At 40.3% G+C, this 22678-nt stretch overlaps 1 protein-coding gene across 1 annotated transcript in view; it reads right to left on the minus strand.

Moving 5' to 3' along the window:
- LOC116214551 (cinnamoyl-CoA reductase 1-like) overlaps nt 1-20970 on the minus strand; it is a 36436-nt gene extending 15466 nt beyond the window's left edge. Inside the window, exon 1 of the mRNA XM_031549942.1 lies at nt 20881-20970. Within this exon, the coding sequence (XP_031405802.1) occupies nt 20881-20970 (90 nt within the window). The remainder of the gene's footprint in view (nt 1-20880) is intronic.
- Between the last annotated feature and the right edge of the window lie 1708 nt (nt 20971-22678).

A 22678-nucleotide genomic window follows, 5' to 3' on the forward strand; every position in this document is an offset into this window, starting at 1 on the left:
CTCGCAGATCCACTTACGAAGCCTCTCTGTGCAGCGCAAGCACGAGGCTCACACTAGATCTATTGGCAGTAGACATATGCCAGATTGGCTCTAGTGCAAGTGGGAGATTGTTGGGAATTGGTGTATGCCCTAGAGGCAATCTATATCAGTTCTGTATAATATGATTATATTCATTATATTACGAGGCATATCTGTTATTGTGTAGATTGCGCTAAATATGATTTAACACAATAATGTCCTTGGAATAGTAGGTTCAATAGGCATCAAGTGTGACTTGATTGTGAGATCCTATAATTAATGAACATTATTCCTAAATGTCCATAGTCCAAAGTATTATCGTTAATTAGGACAACGATAATACGGTTAGACTAGTGTGAGTGTTGATTGATGACCAAGTCTCATAGGTCATGGATATGGAGATATCAAATCACACCACATGTATACATTAAGAGTAATGTGTATTGGACTGACCCACCATGAGATTGCTACATGGTTTGTTACGTGATTGTCATTAGCATATCTCAAAGTGACTATAGTGTAATGGTCCTTTGACTTGAGGTCACCATGATCCTACATGTAATGTCATATACTTTGATACTGTCAAACGCCACTGTAACAGGATGGTTATAAAGACAGTTATGTGGGTATACCACCAGAGCATGGAGAGGAATGTGAGTGATCAAATATAATTTGTTCCTCCTACGAAACGGGAGCGATATCTCTCACGGCCACTTGGTGGTTAAGTCTAAAAGTGTATGCATACCCAAATGAGTCGATATAGCGATATCGAGCTCATTTGTTCTGATAGACTTCCCAGTAAAAAAAAGAAAGAGATATTGAGCCATACAAGGATGTCATCGACCATGCCTTGGGCTCAATAGAGATATAGAGACAATGGATTATATTACACGGTATATAGGTCACAAGGTTCGTCGAGAAATTGACTTTTCGATTACTTGAGTAACAGTGATGCATTGCTAGATGCCGCTCACTGTTTGTAATATTAAAATAGAGATTTCGATATTACTATCAACGTAATTGGGACCTACAGGGTCACACACTACGACTAAATTGACGAGATATTTTGAAACAAACATAAAATCGTCTAATAGAGATTAGATGATTTATGGGCGACTATTAATCGGATATTTAATGAGATTAAATTTGTCGATTAATTAGACTCGATTTATTAGATTAAATGGACCAATTGATGCACGATTAATACGGTGACACATGGGCCATACATATGTCTACATTATATATACACATGGGCTAATTAAATGATGCCATTACCTAGACACATGTCATGTAGGGAGCCCATGTAATTCTAATCCCACATCGGTGGGATTTGAATTTTCTTCCCTTCCTGTTTGTTATATAAAGGGTACAGAGCATACAAATATAAAAATAGATGAGATATATATGTATGCATGTGTTTGTGTGTCGTTTACATACCAAATATATAAGATATACATGTATGTATATAAATGGCATAATTGAGTTGAATTGTTCAACTCATTATCCAATTAAGTCTAATAAATTTCGAGAGTCGCACCAGTGTTTTCTTTCGAGTGTTGGTCACTAGCACCGCCGATCTCGAAGACTCGTCGACAAAATCGGTGTGGACACCGGTAGAGGCGTCACGCGTGGAACGCTCGGTCGACAACTTTAAATATTCCAGGTACGCTTTTATTTACTCTTATTCTTCTAGTAGGTCTTGGAATTAGTTTCACGGGTATGAAATTTTGAATTTCTGTTCCTTTTTCGTTTCCGTTGCGCCCCGTGAAACTAGCAATTGGTATCAGAGCCTAGCTAGTTAGAATCTGAGTAGATAATAGCATAAAATATGATTTTATGCTTGGTACTGGTATGATTATTTTGATATTTGCGGTGCATGACTGTTAGACATGGACTATGTCCTAGTTGTGTTAGTATAATAGTTTACGTGTGGACTATTATGTAATAGTTACATAATAGTGTATAGTGAGATCGATTAAATGTTAATCAAATCCCTCAAAATTAGTTATCCATATCCTTCCACCGTGTAACGCTCGTCAAGACCAAGATCGATGAGTGTGTAGACCTTGCCTTCGCAGGATGCCCTTATCTATCCTAGTAAGACGTTGTGTTTACCAGTGGGTCGGACTTAACTGAGCAAGCCTAATAGGATTAGGAGTTCAGAGGCATGTAGTTGGGCATCGATCTATAAGATATAATTTGAATAAGGAGTTATTCACTCAACTAATCAAGAGTTGCATGTGATGCAATTGGGAAAGTGAGTTCCCTACCTAAATAGCCAGTTCTGGGTGAATCAGCCCTCGCTGACTCAGAGCTTGGTGAGATATGGATCTTGAGCTACTATGAGAATGATATTCTCTGAATCAATGTTGAGGGTCATTGATTTGATATATAATAGTGGGAGCAATATTTATAAAGTCCTCATTAAATATTGTTGTGTCATAATACTTATTTTGTATATTTCTATGGTAGTTACCATGGCAGGGAGCACTTCTAGTACTTTCTGTTTGCGATCCGTCCTTGATAAGGACAAACTGTCAGGGAATAATTTCCTTGGTTGGTATCGAAACTTGAGAATTGTTCTCACCCAAGAAAAGAAGCTATATGTCTTAGAGCAACCTCTTCTTGCACCACCGCCTGACGATGCCCCCCAAGCTGAGAAAGATGCTTATAGTAAGCATCATGATGATGCCGTAAACGTCGGATGTCTCATGTTAGTCACCATGGACTCGGAGCTTCAGAAGCAACACGAGAACATGAAGGCGTACGATATGATCGTGCATCTCAGGCAGCTCTATCAAGAGCAGGCCCGACATGAGAGATTCGAGATCTCTAAAGCACTTTTTCAAGCAAGGTTGACTGAGGGTAGCCCGGTGGGTCTTCATGTACTCAAGATGATTGGGTACGTTGAGACTCTGGGAAGACTGGGATTTCCTCTTGGTCAAGAGTTGGCCACAGATTTAGTCCTACAGTCGCTGCCCAGCAGTTATAGTCAGTTCATTATGAGCTATAATATGAATGACTACAATAAACCATTGCCTGAACTGCTTAGCATGTTGAGAACAGCTGAGCATGATATCAGCAAGGGGACATCCGTTCTAATGGTCCAAGGGACCAAAAGAAAGGGCAAGAGCAAGAGTAAAGGCAAGAAGGCTAAAGGTGCATCCAATTTTGACTTGGGTGCGTTGAAGCCTAAAGCCAAGGTGGCGAAGAATGATTACTGCTTCCATTGTGGCAACACTGGACATTGGAAGCGGAATTGTAAGATATACCTGGAAGAGTTGAAGAAGAAGAAGGGAAGTGAGACTTCCACTTCAGGTATCCATGTTATAGAGATTAATGTATCTACTACTTCTACATCTTGGGTATTAGATACCGGATGTGGTGCTCATATTTGTGGAAATATGCAGGACCTAAAGGACAGTAGATCGTTGACAAAGGGCGAGGTGGACCTACGAGTTGGAAATGGAGCAAGAGTTGCTACATTAACTGTAGGGACTTATCACCTAGTTTTACCTACTGGGCTTGTATTAGATCTTAACGACTGTTATTATGTACCTGCTATTAGTAGAAACATAATATCTGTTTCTTGTTTGGACAAGAAGGGATTTTGTTTCACCATAAAGAACAAGTGTTGTTCTATGTACATGAATGATGTATATTATGGCAGTGCACATTTAAGTAATGGTCTGTATGTTCTTGATCTAGATACGCCTATTTATAATGTGGAAACCAAACGGCTCAAATCTAATGATTCGAACCCGACTTACCTCTGGCATTGTCGTTTAGGCCATATTAGCGAGAATCGCATCTCTAGACTCCATAAAGATGGATTACTGGACTCGTTTGATTTAGAATCGATCGAGACATGCGAACCTTGCTTAATGGGGAAAATGACTAAGGCCCCTTTTACTGGAAAAGGTGAGCGAGCTAGTGATCATCTGGCTCTCATACATACTGATGTATGTGGACCAGTGAACAAGCTTGCTAGAGGTGGGTATCTCTACTTCATTACATTTACTGATGATTTCAGTAGATTTGGATATGTGTATTTGATGAAACACAAATCTGAATCCTTTGAAAAGTTCAAAGAATTTAAGAATGAAGTGGAGAATCAGTTGGGTAAGAGCATTAAAGTTCTTCGATCAGATCGAGGAGGTGAATATTTGAGCTATGAGTTTGCTGACTATCTTAAACAGTGTGGGATTTTATCTCAACTAACTCCACCTGGAACACCACAGTGGAATGGTGTAACTGAGAGGAGGAATCGAACTTTATTAGATATGGTTCGATCTTTGATGAGTCATGCAAACTTATCTGACTCCTTCTGGGGATATGCTCTACAGACAGCTGCTCTCATATTAAACAATGCTCCGTCGAAATCAGTTGAAAGGACACCATATGAGATGTGGTATGGAAAACGTCCCAAGATGTTTTTTCTAAAAATATGGGGTTGCGAAGCTTATGTGAAGAGATTGTCTTCGGATAAGTTTGGCCCTAAATCGGACAAATGTTACTTTGTGGGGTATCCTAAGGAAACTCGAGGATACTATTTCTATAATCCCATCGAGGGCAAAGTGTTTGTCGCTCGAACTGCGGTATTCCTTGAGAAAGAGTTTCTCTCCAAAGGAACTAGTGGGAGGAAATTAGAACTTGGGGAAGTTCTACCACAAAATGACATTGACCAATCGACGGGCGATGTTGCAGAACAAGTACCACAAGTTGTTGTGGCACAATCTTCTGCACAAGTGACACAGGAGCCTCGTAGGTCTGGTAGGATACGTCATGAGCCCGAGAGATATGGATTTCTCGTGACTCAAGATAATGACGTATTGCTCATAGATAATGATGAGCCTACAACCTATGCGGAAGCCGTAATAGGCTCTGACTCTGAGAAATGGCTGGTGGCCATGAGATCTGAGATGGAGTCCATGTACACTAACCAAGTATGGACTTTGGTTGATCCACCTGAAGGGGCAAAAACCCATTGGTGTAAGTGGGTCTTCAAGAAGAAGATTGACATGGACGGTAATGTGATTACCTTTAAGGGCCGACTTGTGGCAAAAGGTTTCAGACAAGTTCATGGTGTTGACTATGACGAAACCTTTTCCCCGGTAGCTATGCTTAAATCCATCAGGATCTTGCTTGCAATTGCAGCTTATTATGATTATGAGATCTGGCAAATGGATGTCAAAACTGCTTTCCTGAACGGGAATCTCCTCGAGGATGTGTTTATGACACAACCTGAGGGTTTTGTCGATCCACATTGTGCCGGAAAAGTTTGTAAGCTACAACGGTCTATTTATGGGCTGAAGCAAGCTTCTAGGAGCTGGAATCTTCGTTTTGATGATGCAATCAAAGAGTTTGGCTTCATCAAGAATGAAGATGAACCCTGTGTTTACAAGAAGGTTAGTGGGAGCGTAGTAATCTTCCTGGTGTTGTATGTAGACGACATACTTTTGATTGGGAATGACATTCCTTCCCTACAGTCTGTGAAGACTTGGTTGGGAAGGTGTTTCTCTATGAAGGACTTAGGCGAAGCTACCTACGTGCTAGGTATCAGGATCTATAGAGATAGATCCAGGAGACTGCTTGGCTTAAGTCAGAGTGCATACATAGATAAAGTGCTTCGGCGATTTAGCATGCAGGATTCTAAGAAAGGGTCGCTGCCTATGTTACATGGCATAAGCCTTTCGAAGGCTCAGTGTCCTTCTACTCGAGAGGAGAGGGACCGCATGAATAGGATTCCATATGCGTCAGCTATTGGATCCATCATGTATGCTATGTTATGCACTCGATCAGATGTCTCGTATGCTTTGAGTATGACGAGTCGATACCAATCAGATCCAGGTGAAAGACACTGGATTGCAGTAAAGAACATCCTTAAGTACTTACGAAGGACTAAGGAGATGTTTTTGGTATATGGAAGCGAAGAAGAGCTCGTTGTAAGAGGTTACACCGATGCTAGCTTCCAGACCGATAAGGACGACAGTAGATCGCAGTCAGGGTATGTGTTTTGCCTGAATGGAGGTGCTGTGAGTTGGAAGAGTTCCAAACAGAGACAGTAGCCGATTCTACCACAGAGGCCGAGTATATTGCTGCCTCTAACGCTGCAAAAGAGGCCGTTTGGATCAAGAAGTTCGTGACAGAACTTGTTGTGGTTCCTAGCATCGCAGACCCAGTGGATCTCTATTGTGACAACAATGGAGCCATTGCGCAAGCTAAGGAACCCAGGTCTCACCAGCGATCCAAACATATACTCAGACTCTTCCATCTCATTCGCGAGATCATCGACAGAGGAGATGTGAAGATATGCAGAATACCAACAGATGAGAATCTCGCAGATCCACTTACGAAGCCTCTTGTGCAGCGCAAGCACGAGGCTCACACTAGATCTATTGGCATTAGACAGATGCCAGATTGGCTCTAGTGCAAGTGGGAGATTGTTGGGAATTGGTGTATGCCCTAGAGGCAATCTATAATCAGTTCTGTAATATGATATATATTTCATTATATTACGAGGCATATCTGTTATTGTGTAGATTGCGCTAAATATGATTTTACACAATAATGTCCTTGGAATAGTAGGTTCAATAGGCATCAAGTGTGACTTGATTGTGAGATCCTATAATTAATGAACATTATTCCTAAATGTCCATAGTCAAAGTATTATCGTTAATTAGGACAACGATAATACGGTTAGACTAGTGTGAGTGTTGATTGATGACCAAGTCTCATAGGTCATGGATATGGAGATATCAAATCACACCACATGTATACATTAAGAGTAATGTGTATTGGACTGACCCACCATGAGATTGCTACATGGTTTGTTACGTGATTGTCATTAGCATATCTCAAAGTGACTATAGTGTAATGGTCCTTTGACTTGAGGTCACCATAGATTCCTACATGTAATGTCATATACTTTGATACTGTCAAACGCCACTGTAACAGGATGGTTATAAAGACAGTTATTGGGTATACCACAGAGCATGGAGAGGAATGTGAGTGATCAAAATAGAATTTGTTCCTCCTACGAAACGGGAGCGATATCTCACGGCCACTTGGTGGTTAAGTCTAAAAGTGTATGCATACCCAAATGAGTCGATATAGCGATATCGAGCTCATTTGTTCTGATAGACTTACCCAGTAAACCAAGAAAGAGAGATATTGAGCCATACAAGGATGTCATCGACCATGCCTTGGGCTCAATAGAGATATAGAGGACAATGGATTATATTACACGGTAATATAGGTCACAAGGTTCGTCGAGAAATTGACTTTTCGATTACTTGAGTAACAGTGATGCATTGCTAGATGCCGCTCACTGTTTGTAATATTAAAATAGAGATTTCGATATTACTATCAACGTAATTGGGAACCTACAGGGTCACACACTACGACTAAATTGACGAGATATTTTGAAACAATAAAATCGTCTAATAGAGATTAGATGATTTATGGTGCGACTAATTAATCGGATATTTAATGAGATTAAATTTGTCGATTAATTAGACTCGATTTATTAGATTAAATGGACCAAATTGATGCACGATTAATACGGTGACACATGGCCATACATATGTCTACATTTATATATACACATGGGCTAATTAAATGATGCCATTTACCTAGACACATGTCATGTAGGGAGCCCATGTAATTCTAATCCCACATCGGTGGGATTTGAATTTTCTTCCCTTCCTGTTTGTTATATAAAGGGTACAGAGCATACAAATATAAAATAGATGAGATATATATGTATGCATGTGTTTGTGTACGTTTACATACACAAATATATAAGATATACATGTATGTATATAAATGGGCATAATTGAGTTGAATTGTTCAACTCATTAGGTCCAATTAAGTCTAATAAATTTCGAGAGTCGCACCAGTGTTTCTTTCGAGTGTTGGTCACTAGCACCGCCGATCTCGAAGACTCGTCGACAAATCGGTGTGGACACCGGTAGAGGCGTCACGCGTGGAACGCTCGGTCGACAACTTTAAATATTCCAGGTACGCTTTTATTTACTCTTATTCTTCTAGTAGGTCTTGGAATTAGTTTCACGGGTATGAAATTTTGAATTTCTGTTCCTTTTTCATTTCCGTTGCGCCCCGTGAAACTAGCAATTGGTATCAGAGCCTAGCTAGTTAGAATCTGAGTAGATAATAGCATAAATATGATTTTATGCTTGGTACTGGTATGATTATGTTTGATATTTGCGGTGCATGACTGTTAGACATGGACTATGTCCTAGTTGTGTTAGTATAATAGTTATACGTGTGGACTATTATGTAATAGTTACATAATAGTGTATAGTGAGATCGATTAAATGTTAATCAAATCCCTCAAAATATTAAGTCCATATCCTTCCACCGTGTAACGCTCGTCAAGACCAAGATCGATGAGTGTGTAGACCTTGCCTTCGCAGGATGCCCTTATCTATCCTAGTAAGACGTTGTGTTTACCAGTGGGTCGGACTTAACTGAGCAAGCCTAATAGGATTAGGAGTTCAGAGGCATGTAGTTGGGCATCGATCTATAAGATAGATTTGAATAAGGAGTTATTCACTCAACTAATCAAGAGTTGCATGTGATGCAATTGGGAAAGTGAGTTCCCTACCTAAATAGCCAGTTCTGGGTGAATCAGCCCTCGCTGACTCAGAGCTTGGTGAGATATGGATCTTGAGCTACTATGAGAATGATATTCTCTGAATCAATGTTGAGGGTCATTGATTTGATATAAATAGTGGGAGCAATATTTATAAAGTCCTCATTAAATATTGTTGTGTCATAATACTTATTTTGTATATTTCTATGGTAGTTACCATGGCAGGGAGCACTTCTAGTACTTTCTGTTTGCGATCCGTCCTTGATAAGGACAAACTGTCAGGGAATAATTTCCTTGGTTGGTATCGAAACTTGAGAATTGTTCTCACCCAAGAAAAGAAGCTATATGTCTTAGAGCAACCTCTTCTTGCACCACCGCCTGACGATGCCCCCCAAGCTGAGAAAGATGCTTATAGTAAGCATCATGATGATGCCGTAAACGTCGGATGTCTCATGTTAGTCACCATGGACTCGGAGCTTCAGAAGCAACACGAGAACATGAAGGCGTACGATATGATCGTGCATCTCAGGCAGCTCTATCAAGAGCAGGCCCGACATGAGAGATTCGAGATCTCTAAAGCACTTTTTCAAGCAAGGTTGACTGAGGGTAGCCCGGTGGGTCTTCATGTACTCAAGATGATTGGGTACGTTGAGACTCTGGGAAGACTGGGATTTCCTCTTGGTCAAGAGTTGGCCACAGATTTAGTCCTACAGTCGCTGCCCAGCAGTTATAGTCAGTTCATTATGAGCTATAATATGAATGACTACAATAAACCATTGCCTGAACTGCTTAGCATGTTGAGAACAGCTGAGCATGATATCAGCAAGGGGACATCCGTTCTAATGGTCCAAGGGACCAAAAGAAAGGGCAAGAGCAAGAGTAAAGGCAAGAAGGCTAAAGGTGCATCCAATTTTGACTTGGGTGCGTTGAAGCCTAAAGCCAAGGTGGCGAAGAATGATTACTGCTTCCATTGTGGCAACACTGGACATTGGAAGCGGAATTGTAAGATATACCTGGAAGAGTTGAAGAAGAAGAAGGGAAGTGAGACTTCCACTTCAGGTATCCATGTTATAGAGATTAATGTATCTACTACTTCTACATCTTGGGTATTAGATACCGGATGTGGTGCTCATATTTGTGGAAATATGCAGGACCTAAAGGACAGTAGATCGTTGACAAAGGGCGAGGTGGACCTACGAGTTGGAAATGGAGCAAGAGTTGCTACATTAACTGTAGGGACTTATCACCTAGTTTTACCTACTGGGCTTGTATTAGATCTTAACGACTGTTATTATGTACCTGCTATTAGTAGAAACATAATATCTGTTTCTTGTTTGGACAAGAAGGGATTTTGTTTCACCATAAAGAACAAGTGTTGTTCTATGTACATGAATGATGTATATTATGGCAGTGCACATTTAAGTAATGGTCTGTATGTTCTTGATCTAGATACGCCTATTTATAATGTGGAAACCAAACGGCTCAAATCTAATGATTCGAACCCGACTTACCTCTGGCATTGTCGTTTAGGCCATATTAGCGAGAATCGCATCTCTAGACTCCATAAAGATGGATTACTGGACTCGTTTGATTTAGAATCGATCGAGACATGCGAACCTTGCTTAATGGGGAAAATGACTAAGGCCCCTTTTACTGGAAAAGGTGAGCGAGCTAGTGATCATCTGGCTCTCATACATACTGATGTATGTGGACCAGTGAACAAGCTTGCTAGAGGTGGGTATCTCTACTTCATTACATTTACTGATGATTTCAGTAGATTTGGATATGTGTATTTGATGAAACACAAATCTGAATCCTTTGAAAAGTTCAAAGAATTTAAGAATGAAGTGGAGAATCAGTTGGGTAAGAGCATTAAAGTTCTTCGATCAGATCGAGGAGGTGAATATTTGAGCTATGAGTTGCTGACTATCTTAAACAGTGTGGGATTTTATCTCAACTAACTCCACCTGGAACACCACAGTGGAATGGTGTAACTGAGAGGAGGAATCGAACTTTATTAGATATGGTTCGATCTTTGATGAGTCATGCAAACTTATCTGACTCCTTCTGGGGATATGCTCTACAGACAGCTGCTCTCATATTAAACAATGCTCCGTCGAAATCAGTTGAAAGGACACCATATGAGATGTGGTATGGAAAACGTCCCAAGATGTTTTTTCTAAAAATATGGGGTTGCGAAGCTTATGTGAAGAGATTGTCTTCGGATAAGTTTGGCCCTAAATCGGACAAATGTTACTTTGTGGGGTATCCTAAGGAAACTCGAGGATACTATTTCTATAATCCCATCGAGGGCAAAGTGTTTGTCGCTCGAACTGCGGTATTCCTTGAGAAAGAGTTTCTCTCCAAAGGAACTAGTGGGAGGAAATTAGAACTTGGGGAAGTTCTACCACAAAATGACATTGACCAATCGACGGGCGATGTTGCAGAACAAGTACCACAAGTTGTTGTGGCACAATCTTCTGCACAAGTGACACAGGAGCCTCGTAGGTCTGGTAGGATACGTCATGAGCCCGAGAGATATGGATTTCTCGTGACTCAAGATAATGACGTATTGCTCATAGATAATGATGAGCCTACAACCTATGCGGAAGCCGTAATAGGCTCTGACTCTGAGAAATGGCTGGTGGCCATGAGATCTGAGATGGAGTCCATGTACACTAACCAAGTATGGACTTTGGTTGATCCACCTGAAGGGGCAAAACCCATTGGGTGTAAGTGGGTCTTCAAGAAGAAGATTGACATGGACGGTAATGTGATTACCTTTAAGGGCCGACTTGTGGCAAAAGGTTTCAGACAAGTTCATGGTGTTGACTATGACGAAACCTTTTCCCCGGTAGCTATGCTTAAATCCATCAGGATCTTGCTTGCAATTGCAGCTTATTATGATTATGAGATCTGGCAAATGGATGTCAAAACTGCTTTCCTGAACGGGAATCTCCTCGAGGATGTGTTTATGACACAACCTGAGGGTTTTGTCGATCCACATTGTGCCGGAAAAGTTTGTAAGCTACAACGGTCTATTTATGGGCTGAAGCAAGCTTCTAGGAGCTGGAATCTTCGTTTTGATGATGCAATCAAAGAGTTTGGCTTCATCAAGAATGAAGATGAACCCTGTGTTTACAAGAAGGTTAGTGGGAGCGTAGTAATCTTCCTGGTGTTGTATGTAGACGACATACTTTTGATTGGGAATGACATTCCTTCCCTACAGTCTGTGAAGACTTGGTTGGGAAGGTGTTTCTCTATGAAGGACTTAGGCGAAGCTACCTACGTGCTAGGTATCAGGATCTATAGAGATAGATCCAGGAGACTGCTTGGCTTAAGTCAGAGTGCATACATAGATAAAGTGCTTCGGCGATTTAGCATGCAGGATTCTAAGAAAGGGTCGCTGCCTATGTTACATGGCATAAGCCTTTCGAAGGCTCAGTGTCCTTCTACTCGAGAGGAGAGGGACCGCATGAATAGGATTCCATATGCGTCAGCTATTGGATCCATCATGTATGCTATGTTATGCACTCGATCAGATGTCTCGTATGCTTTGAGTATGACGAGTCGATACCAATCAGATCCAGGTGAAAGACACTGGATTGCAGTAAAGAACATCCTTAAGTACTTACGAAGGACTAAGGAGATGTTTTTGGTATATGGAAGCGAAGAAGAGCTCGTTGTAAGAGGTTACACCGATGCTAGCTTCCAGACCGATAAGGACGACAGTAGATCGCAGTCAGGGTATGTGTTTTGCCTGAATGGAGGTGCTGTGAGTTGGAAGAGTTCCAAACAGGAGACAGTAGCCGATTCTACCACAGAGGCCGAGTATATTGCTGCCTCTAACGCTGCAAAAGAGGCCGTTTGGATCAAGAAGTTCGTGACAGAACTTGTTGTGGTTCCTAGCATCGCAGACCCAGTGGATCTCTATTGTGACAACAATGGAGCCATTGCGCAAGCTAAGGAACCCAGGTCTCACCAGCGATCCAAACATATACTCAGACTCTTCCATCTCATTCGCGAGATCATCGACAGAGGAGATGTGAAGATATGCAGAATACCAACAGATGAGAATCTCGCAGATCCACTTACGAAGCCTCTTGTGCAGCGCAAGCACGAGGCTCACACTAGATCTATTGGCATTAGACAGATGCCAGATTGGCTCTAGTGCAAGTGGGAGATTGTTGGGAATTGGTGTATGCCCTAGAGGCAATCTATAATCAGTTCTGTAATATGATATATATTTCATTATATTACGAGGCATATCTGTTATTGTGTAGATTGCGCTAAATATGATTTTACACAATAATGTCCTTGGAATAGTAGGTTCAATAGGCATCAAGTGTGACTTGATTGTGAGATCCTATAATTAATGAACATTATTCCTAAATGTCCATAGTCAAAGTATTATCGTTAATTAGGACAACGATAATACGGTTAGACTAGTGTGAGTGTTGATTGATGACCAAGTCTCATAGGTCATGGATATGGAGATATCAAATCACACCACATGTATACATTAAGAGTAATGTGTATTGGACTGACCCACCATGAGATTGCTACATGGTTTGTTACGTGATTGTCATTAGCATATCTCAAAGTGACTATAGTGTAATGGTCCTTTGACTTGAGGTCACCATAGATTCCTACATGTAATGTCATATACTTTGATACTGTCAAACGCCACTGTAACAGGATGGTTATAAAGACAGTTATTGGGTATACCACAGAGCATGGAGAGGAATGTGAGTGATCAAAATAGAATTTGTTCCTCCTACGAAACGGGAGCGATATCTCACGGCCACTTGGTGGTTAAGTCTAAAAGTGTATGCATACCCAAATGAGTCGATATAGCGATATCGAGCTCATTTGTTCTGATAGACTTACCCAGTAAACCAAGAAAGAGAGATATTGAGCCATACAAGGATGTCATCGACCATGCCTTGGGCTCAATAGAGATATAGAGGACAATGGATTATATTACACGGTAATATAGGTCACAAGGTTCGTCGAGAAATTGACTTTTCGATTACTTGAGTAACAGTGATGCATTGCTAGATGCCGCTCACTGTTTGTAATATTAAAATAGAGATTTCGATATTACTATCAACGTAATTGGGAACCTACAGGGTCACACACTACGACTAAATTGACGAGATATTTTGAAACAATAAAATCGTCTAATAGAGATTAGATGATTTATGGTGCGACTAATTAATCGGATATTTAATGAGATTAAATTTGTCGATTAATTAGACTCGATTTATTAGATTAAATGGACCAAATTGATGCACGATTAATACGGTGACACATGGGCCATACATATGTCTACATTTATATATACACATGGGCTAATTAAATGATGCCATTTACCTAGACACATGTCATGTAGGGAGCCCATGTAATTCTAATCCCACATCGGTGGGATTTGAATTTTCTTCCCTTCCTGTTTGTTATATAAAGGGTACAGAGCATACAAATATAAAATAGATGAGATATATATGTATGCATGTGTTTGTGTACGTTTACATACACAAATATATAAGATATACATGTATGTATATAAATGGGCATAATTGAGTTGAATTGTTCAACTCATTAGGTCCAATTAAGTCTAATAAATTTCGAGAGTCGCACCAGTGTTTCTTTCGAGTGTTGGTCACTAGCACCGCCGATCTCGAAGACTCGTCGACAAAATCGGTGTGGACACCGGTAGAGGCGTCACGCGTGGAACGCTCGGTCGACAACTTTAAATATTCCAGGTACGCTTTTATTTACTCTTATTCTTCTAGTAGGTCTTGGAATTAGTTTCACGGGTATGAAATTTTGAATTTCTGTTCCTTTTTCGTTTCCGTTGCGCCCCGTGAAACTAGCAATTGGTATCAGAGCCTAGCTAGTTAGAATCTGAGTAGATAATAGCATAAAATATGATTTTATGCTTGGTACTGGTATGATTATGTTTGATATTTGCGGTGCATGACTGTTAGACATGGACTATGTCCTAGTTGTGTTAGTATAATAGTTATACGTGTGGACTATTATGTAATAGTTACATAATAGTGTATAGTGAGATCGATTAAATGTTAATCAAATCCCTCAAAATATTAAGTCCATATCCTTCCACCGTGTAACGCTCGTCAAGACCAAGATCGATGAGTGTGTAGACCTTGCCTTCGCAGGATGCCCTTATCTATCCTAGTAAGACGTTGTGTTTACCAGTGGGTCGGACTTAACTGAGCAAGCCTAATAGGATTAGGAGTTCAGAGGCATGTAGTTGGGCATCGATCTATAAGATAGATTTGAATAAGGAGTTATTCACTCAACTAATCAAGAGTTGCATGTGATGCAATTGGGAAAGTGAGTTCCCTACCTAAATAGCCAGTTCTGGGTGAATCAGCCCTCGCTGACTCAGAGCTTGGTGAGATATGGATCTTGAGCTACTATGAGAATGATATTCTCTGAATCAATGTTGAGGGTCATTGATTTGATATAAATAGTGGGAGCAATATTTATAAAGTCCTCATTAAATATTGTTGTGTCATAATACTTATTTTGTATATTTCTATGGTAGTTACCATGGCAGGGAGCACTTCTAGTACTTTCTGTTTGCGATCCGTCCTTGATAAGGACAAACTGTCAGGGAATAATTTCCTTGGTTGGTATCGAAACTTGAGAATTGTTCTCACCCAAGAAAAGAAGCTATATGTCTTAGAGCAACCTCTTCTTGCACCACCGCCTGACGATGCCCCCCAAGCTGAGAAAGATGCTTATAGTAAGCATCATGATGATGCCGTAAACGTCGGATGTCTCATGTTAGTCACCATGGACTCGGAGCTTCAGAAGCAACACGAGAACATGAAGGCGTACGATATGATCGTGCATCTCAGGCAGCTCTATCAAGAGCAGGCCCGACATGAGAGATTCGAGATCTCTAAAGCACTTTTTCAAGCAAGGTTGACTGAGGGTAGCCCGGTGGGTCTTCATGTACTCAAGATGATTGGGTACGTTGAGACTCTGGGAAGACTGGGATTTCCTCTTGGTCAAGAGTTGGCCACAGATTTAGTCCTACAGTCGCTGCCCAGCAGTTATAGTCAGTTCATTATGAGCTATAATATGAATGACTACAATAAACCATTGCCTGAACTGCTTAGCATGTTGAGAACAGCTGAGCATGATATCAGCAAGGGGACATCCGTTCTAATGGTCCAAGGGACCAAAAGAAAGGGCAAGAGCAAGAGTAAAGGCAAGAAGGCTAAAGGTGCATCCAATTTTGACTTGGGTGCGTTGAAGCCTAAAGCCAAGGTGGCGAAGAATGATTACTGCTTCCATTGTGGCAACACTGGACATTGGAAGCGGAATTGTAAGATATACCTGGAAGAGTTGAAGAAGAAGAAGGGAAGTGAGACTTCCACTTCAGGTATCCATGTTATAGAGATTAATGTATCTACTACTTCTACATCTTGGGTATTAGATACCGGATGTGGTGCTCATATTTGTGGAAATATGCAGGACCTAAAGGACAGTAGATCGTTGACAAAGGGCGAGGTGGACCTACGAGTTGGAAATGGAGCAAGAGTTGCTACATTAACTGTAGGGACTTATCACCTAGTTTTACCTACTGGGCTTGTATTAGATCTTAACGACTGTTATTATGTACCTGCTATTAGTAGAAACATAATATCTGTTTCTTGTTTGGACAAGAAGGGATTTTGTTTCACCATAAAGAACAAGTGTTGTTCTATGTACATGAATGATGTATATTATGGCAGTGCACATTTAAGTAATGGTCTGTATGTTCTTGATCTAGATACGCCTATTTATAATGTGGAAACCAAACGGCTCAAATCTAATGATTCGAACCCGACTTACCTCTGGCATTGTCGTTTAGGCCATATTAGCGAGAATCGCATCTCTAGACTCCATAAAGATGGATTACTGGACTCGTTTGATTTAGAATCGATCGAGACATGCGAACCTTGCTTAATGGGGAAAATGACTAAGGCCCCTTTTACTGGAAAAGGTGAGCGAGCTAGTGATCATCTGGCTCTCATACATACTGATGTATGTGGACCAGTGAACAAGCTTGCTAGAGGTGGGTATCTCTACTTCATTACATTTACTGATGATTTCAGTAGATTTGGATATGTGTATTTGATGAAACACAAATCTGAATCCTTTGAAAAGTTCAAAGAATTTAAGAATGAAGTGGAGAATCAGTTGGGTAAGAGCATTAAAGTTCTTCGATCAGATCGAGGAGGTGAATATTTGAGCTATGAGTTTGCTGACTATCTTAAACAGTGTGGGATTTTATCTCAACTAACTCCACCTGGAACACCACAGTGGAATGGTGTAGCTGAGAGGAGGAATCGAACTTTATTAGATATGGTTCGATCTTTGATGAGTCATGCAAACTTATCTGACTCCTTCTGGGGATATGCTCTACAGACAGCTGCTCTCATATTAAACAATGCTCCGTCGAAATCAGTTGAAAGGACACCATATGAGATGTGGTATGGAAAACGTCCCAAGATGTTTTTTCTAAAAATATGGGGTTGCGAAGCTTATGTGAAGAGATTGTCTTCGGATAAGTTTGGCCCTAAATCGGACAAATGTTACTTTGTGGGGTATCCTAAGGAAACTCGATGATACTATTTCTATAATCCCATCGAGGGCAAAGTGTTTGTCGCTCGAACTGCGGTATTCCTTGAGAAAGAGTTTCTCTCCAAAGGAACTAGTGGGAGGAAATTAGAACTTGGGGAAGTTCTACCACAAAATGACATTGACCAATCGACGGGCGATGTTGCAGAACAAGTACCACAAGTTGTTGTGGCACAATCTTCTGCACAAGTGACACAGGAGCCTCGTAGGTCTGGTAGGATACGTCATGAGCCCGAGAGATATGGATTTCTCGTGACTCAAGATAATGACGTATTGCTCATAGATAATGATGAGCCTACAACCTATGCGGAAGCCGTAATAGGCTCTGACTCTGAGAAATGGCTGGTGGCCATGAGATCTGAGATGGAGTCCATGTACACTAACCAAGTATGGACTTTGGTTGATCCACCTGAAGGGGCAAAACCCATTGGGTGTAAGTGGGTCTTCAAGAAGAAGATTGACATGGACGGTAATGTGATTACCTTTAAGGGCCGACTTGTGGCAAAAGGTTTCAGACAAGTTCATGGTGTTGACTATGACGAAACCTTTTCCCCGATAGCTATGCTTAAATCCATCAGGATCTTGCTTGCAATTGCAGCTTATTATGATTATGAGATCTGGCAAATGGATGTCAAAACTGCTTTCCTGAACTGGAATCTCCTCGAGGATGTGTTTATGACACAACCTGAGGGTTTTGTCGATCCACATTGTGCCGGAAAAGTTTGTAAGCTACAACGGTCTATTTATGGGCTGAAGCAAGCTTCTAGGAGCTGGAATCTTCGTTTTGATGATGCAATCAAAGAGTTTGGCTTCATCAAGAATGAAGATGAACCCTGTGTTTACAAGAAGGTTAGTGGGAGCGTAGTAATCTTCCTGGTGTTGTATGTAGACGACATACTTTTGATTGGGAATGACATTCCTTCCCTACAGTCTGTGAAGACTTGGTTGGGAAGGTGTTTCTCTATGAAGGACTTAGGCGAAGCTACCTACGTGCTAGGTATCAGGATCTATAGAGATAGATCCAGGAGACTGCTTGGCTTAAGTCAGAGTGCATACATAGATAAAGTGCTTCGGCGATTTAGCATGCAGGATTCTAAGAAAGGGTCGCTGCCTATGTTACATGGCATAAGCCTTTCGAAGGCTCAGTGTCCTTCTACTCGAGAGGAGAGGGACCGCATGAATAGGATTCCATATGCGTCAGCTATTGGATCCATCATGTATGCTATGTTATGCACTCGATCAGATGTCTCGTATGCTTTGAGTATGACGAGTCGATACCAATCAGATCCAGGTGAAAGACACTGGATTGCAGTAAAGAACATCCTTAAGTACTTACGAAGGACTAAGGAGATGTTTTTGGTATATGGAAGCGAAGAAGAGCTCGTTGTAAGAGGTTACACCGATGCTAGCTTCCAGACCGATAAGGACGACAGTAGATCGCAGTCAGGGTATGTGTTTTGCCTGAATGGAGGTGCTGTGAGTTGGAAGAGTTCCAAACAGGAGACAGTAGCCGATTCTACCACAGAGGCCGAGTATATTGCTGCCTCTAACGCTGCAAAAGAGGCCGTTTGGATCAAGAAGTTCGTGACAGAACTTGTTGTGGTTCCTAGCATCGCAGACCCAGTGGATCTCTATTGTGACAACAATGGAGCCATTGCGCAAGCTAAGGAACCCAGGTCTCACCAGCGATCCAAACATATACTCAGACTCTTCCATCTCATTCGCGAGATCATCGACAGAGGAGATGTGAAGATATGCAGAATACCAACAGATGAGAATCTCGCAGATCCACTTACGAAGCCTCTTGTGCAGCGCAAGCACGAGGCTCACACTAGATCTATTGGCATTAGACAGATGCCAGATTGGCTCTAGTGCAAGTGGGAGATTGTTGGGAATTGGTGTATGCCCTAGAGGCAATCTATAATCAGTTCTGTAATATGATATCTATTTCATTATATTACGAGGCATATCTGTTATTGTGTAGATTGCGCTAAATATGATTTTACACAATAATGTCCTTGGAATAGTAGGTTCAATAGGCATCAAGTGTGACTTGATTGTGAGATCCTATAATTAATGAACATTATTCCTAAATGTCCATAGTCAAAGTATTATCGTTAATTAGGACAACGATAATACGGTTAGACTAGTGTGAGTGTTGATTGATGACCAAGTCTCATAGGTCATGGATATGGAGATATCAAATCACACCACATGTATACATTAAGAGTAATGTGTATTGGACTGACCCACCATGAGATTGCTACATGGTTTGTTACGTGATTGTCATTAGCATATCTCAAAGTGACTATAGTGTAATGGTCCTTTGACTTGAGGTCACCATAGATTCCTACATGTAATGTCATATACTTTGATACTGTCAAACGCCACTGTAACAGGATGGTTATAAAGACAGTTATTGGGTATACCACAGAGCATGGAGAGGAATGTGAGTGATCAAAATAGAATTTGTTCCTCCTACGAAACGGGAGCGATATCTCACGGCCACTTGGTGGTTAAGTCTAAAAGTGTATGCATACCCAAATGAGTCGATATAGCGATATCGAGCTCATTTGTTCTGATAGACTTACCCAGTAAACCAAGAAAGAGAGATATTGAGCCATACAAGGATGTCATCGACCATGCCTTGGGCTCAATAGAGATATAGAGGACAATGGATTATATTACACGGTAATATAGGTCACAAGGTTCGTCGAGAAATTGACTTTTCGATTACTTGAGTAACAGTGATGCATTGCTAGATGCCGCTCACTGTTTGTAATATTAAAATAGAGATTTCGATATTACTATCAACGTAATTGGGAACCTACAGGGTCACACACTACGACTAAATTGACGAGATATTTTGAAACAATAAAATCGTCTAATAGAGATTAGATGATTTATGGTGCGACTAATTAATCGGATATTTAATGAGATTAAATTTGTCGATTAATTAGACTCGATTTATTAGATTAAATGGACCAAATTGATGCACGATTAATACGGTGACACATGGGCCATACATATGTCTACATTTATATATACACATGGGCTAATTAAATGATGCCATTTACCTAGACACATGTCATGTAGGGAGCCCATGTAATTCTAATCCCACATCGGTGGGATTTGAATTTTCTTCCCTTCCTGTTTGTTATATAAAGGGTACAGAGCATACAAATATAAAATAGATGAGATATATATGTATGCATGTGTTTGTGTACGTTTACATACACAAATATATAAGATATACATGTATGTATATAAATGGGCATAATTGAGTTGAATTGTTCAACTCGTTAGGTCCAATTAAGTCTAATAAATTTCGAGAGTCGCACCAGTGTTTCTTTCGAGTGTTGGTCACTAGCACCGCCGATCTCGAAGACTCGTCGACAAAATCGGTGTGGACACCGGTAGAGGCGTCACGCGTGGTACGCTCGGTCGACAACTTTAAATATTCCAGGTACGCTTTTATTTACTCTTATTCTTCTAGTAGGTCTTGGAATTAGTTTCACGGGTATGAAATTTTGAATTTCTGTTCCTTTTTCGTTTCCGTTGCGCCCCGTGAAACTAGCACTTACCTCATTGGTTCTGCAGTATTCCTTGTCGGACCAGCAAGTCTCGTCCTTCGGCCAGTTTGGATTCGTTCCAACAGCGGCAGTAGGAGACATGTTGACAAACCGCTTTAACTTTCGCTTCAGAGCGTGCCCTGAGAACATTGAGCGTCCCTGTTACGGCTGGTTCGAGCATTTCCACCGGGGACAAGTTACTCGTGTCAGAAGCCAGAGAGAAGCACGTACTAGAAGACTTTCTGTATGTCCACCATACCGAGCACAATTTGATTGAAATTGGATACAACTCCCAAATCAATCTAAGTAGCCCAGCTAACAGACTGAAGCACGGAGACAAAAGAAGTGCTTAGAAAAAATCAATTAGTATAAATATTCTTTCCTGCAGCTTCTTCTATGTTTTCAGCCGGTTGCCGAATAAGATATGGAAAAATGACACTAGTAGTCCTAAAAGTTTGCTATTTTTTGACATTGAGTTTTAAAAGTTTCACTCCGAAAAATCAAGTCCTAAAACGTTTGGAAAGGTGTCAACAGTGGTCCTATCTGTCATGGAACTGCCAGCACGGAGATAACGCCGTTAAGTGCGTCCAGGTGGCCGTTAAATGCTGACGTGGCACGTCGTGAGTGGTCACGAGTGGATTCAAGACCCAATTTGAAAGACCCGACATGGAGCTCCAAAACAGGGCGCTAATACCCAACCCGACATCATACCAACAAAATCGGTATATATTAAAAGTTTCTTGTAGTATGTTCGATATGTATTAAAAGCATATCATGGCCAAGACCAAGTTAATACCTAAACAAGAATTAATCTCAGTCAATATGTTAGTAACATTAGTTTCACCATAAAAGTAAAGGACATTTTTAACCTCTCATATTAAAAGAGAGTACTTAAATTGGAGAAAAACTAAACTAGACTTTTTATCCATTAGTGGGTCAATCTCTCTCGAAGATTAATTAGATGTAGAGGACTTTTAAATATCAATTGGTACACATAGAAAAAATAATAATAAATAAAGGGGACTTTTAAATTCGTGACGAATTGAAATAGGCTTCTACCAATGTTGGTTGGTTTCAGGTCAGTGGCGTTTGTTCTTCTTAGATAAGACGTCATGTGCGAGTAATGTAATTGGAGAAAACTCACGATCAAGAGAGATTTATCCCTTAGTGGATCGAACTCGCTCGAACATAGATTAGTCGGACCTAGTGAACTTCTAAATAACAAGTGGTGCACACCGAGAAAAAAGATTTTTATATACTTAAATTTAATAAAAATTAAAAAAAGAAAAGAAAAAGAAAAGGTTTTATTTTTTTAAAAGAAAAAAGAGAAAATCAATCCCATTACTTTTATATTTGTGGCAAATAATAATAAAATATTTGTGGTAGATAAAACATTAGAGGGACACATACATTCTACGTACAAGAGTTTTAGTTTATTAAGACTTAGCTTTTTGATTTATTTGTATCAAATATATACATGACAAAAGAAAATAGCATGCTCATCGTGAAAATGGACGGTACACTCGCTCTTTGAAATATTACTATGATTGATTTTAATGTATCTATAGATCATCATTATTGTTACTTAATATATTTATGACTAAAGAAGATATTTGAAAACGTATCTCCAACAACGGACATATATATGCAAGAAAATACTTTAAAAAATTATGGAATATAGAAAGATAAAGAAAATGATACAAATGAAAAATAATGGAAACTTTGTGAAAGTTTTTGAAAAAAAAAATGCTGGGACACATGGTACAATATTGTGCATGCAGATTCCTAAGACAAACATATAAATTCGAGA

The sequence above is a fragment of the Punica granatum genome, chromosome 7 (assembly GCF_007655135.1).
Source record: "Punica granatum isolate Tunisia-2019 chromosome 7, ASM765513v2, whole genome shotgun sequence".
Taxonomy (NCBI): domain Eukaryota; kingdom Viridiplantae; phylum Streptophyta; class Magnoliopsida; order Myrtales; family Lythraceae; genus Punica; species Punica granatum.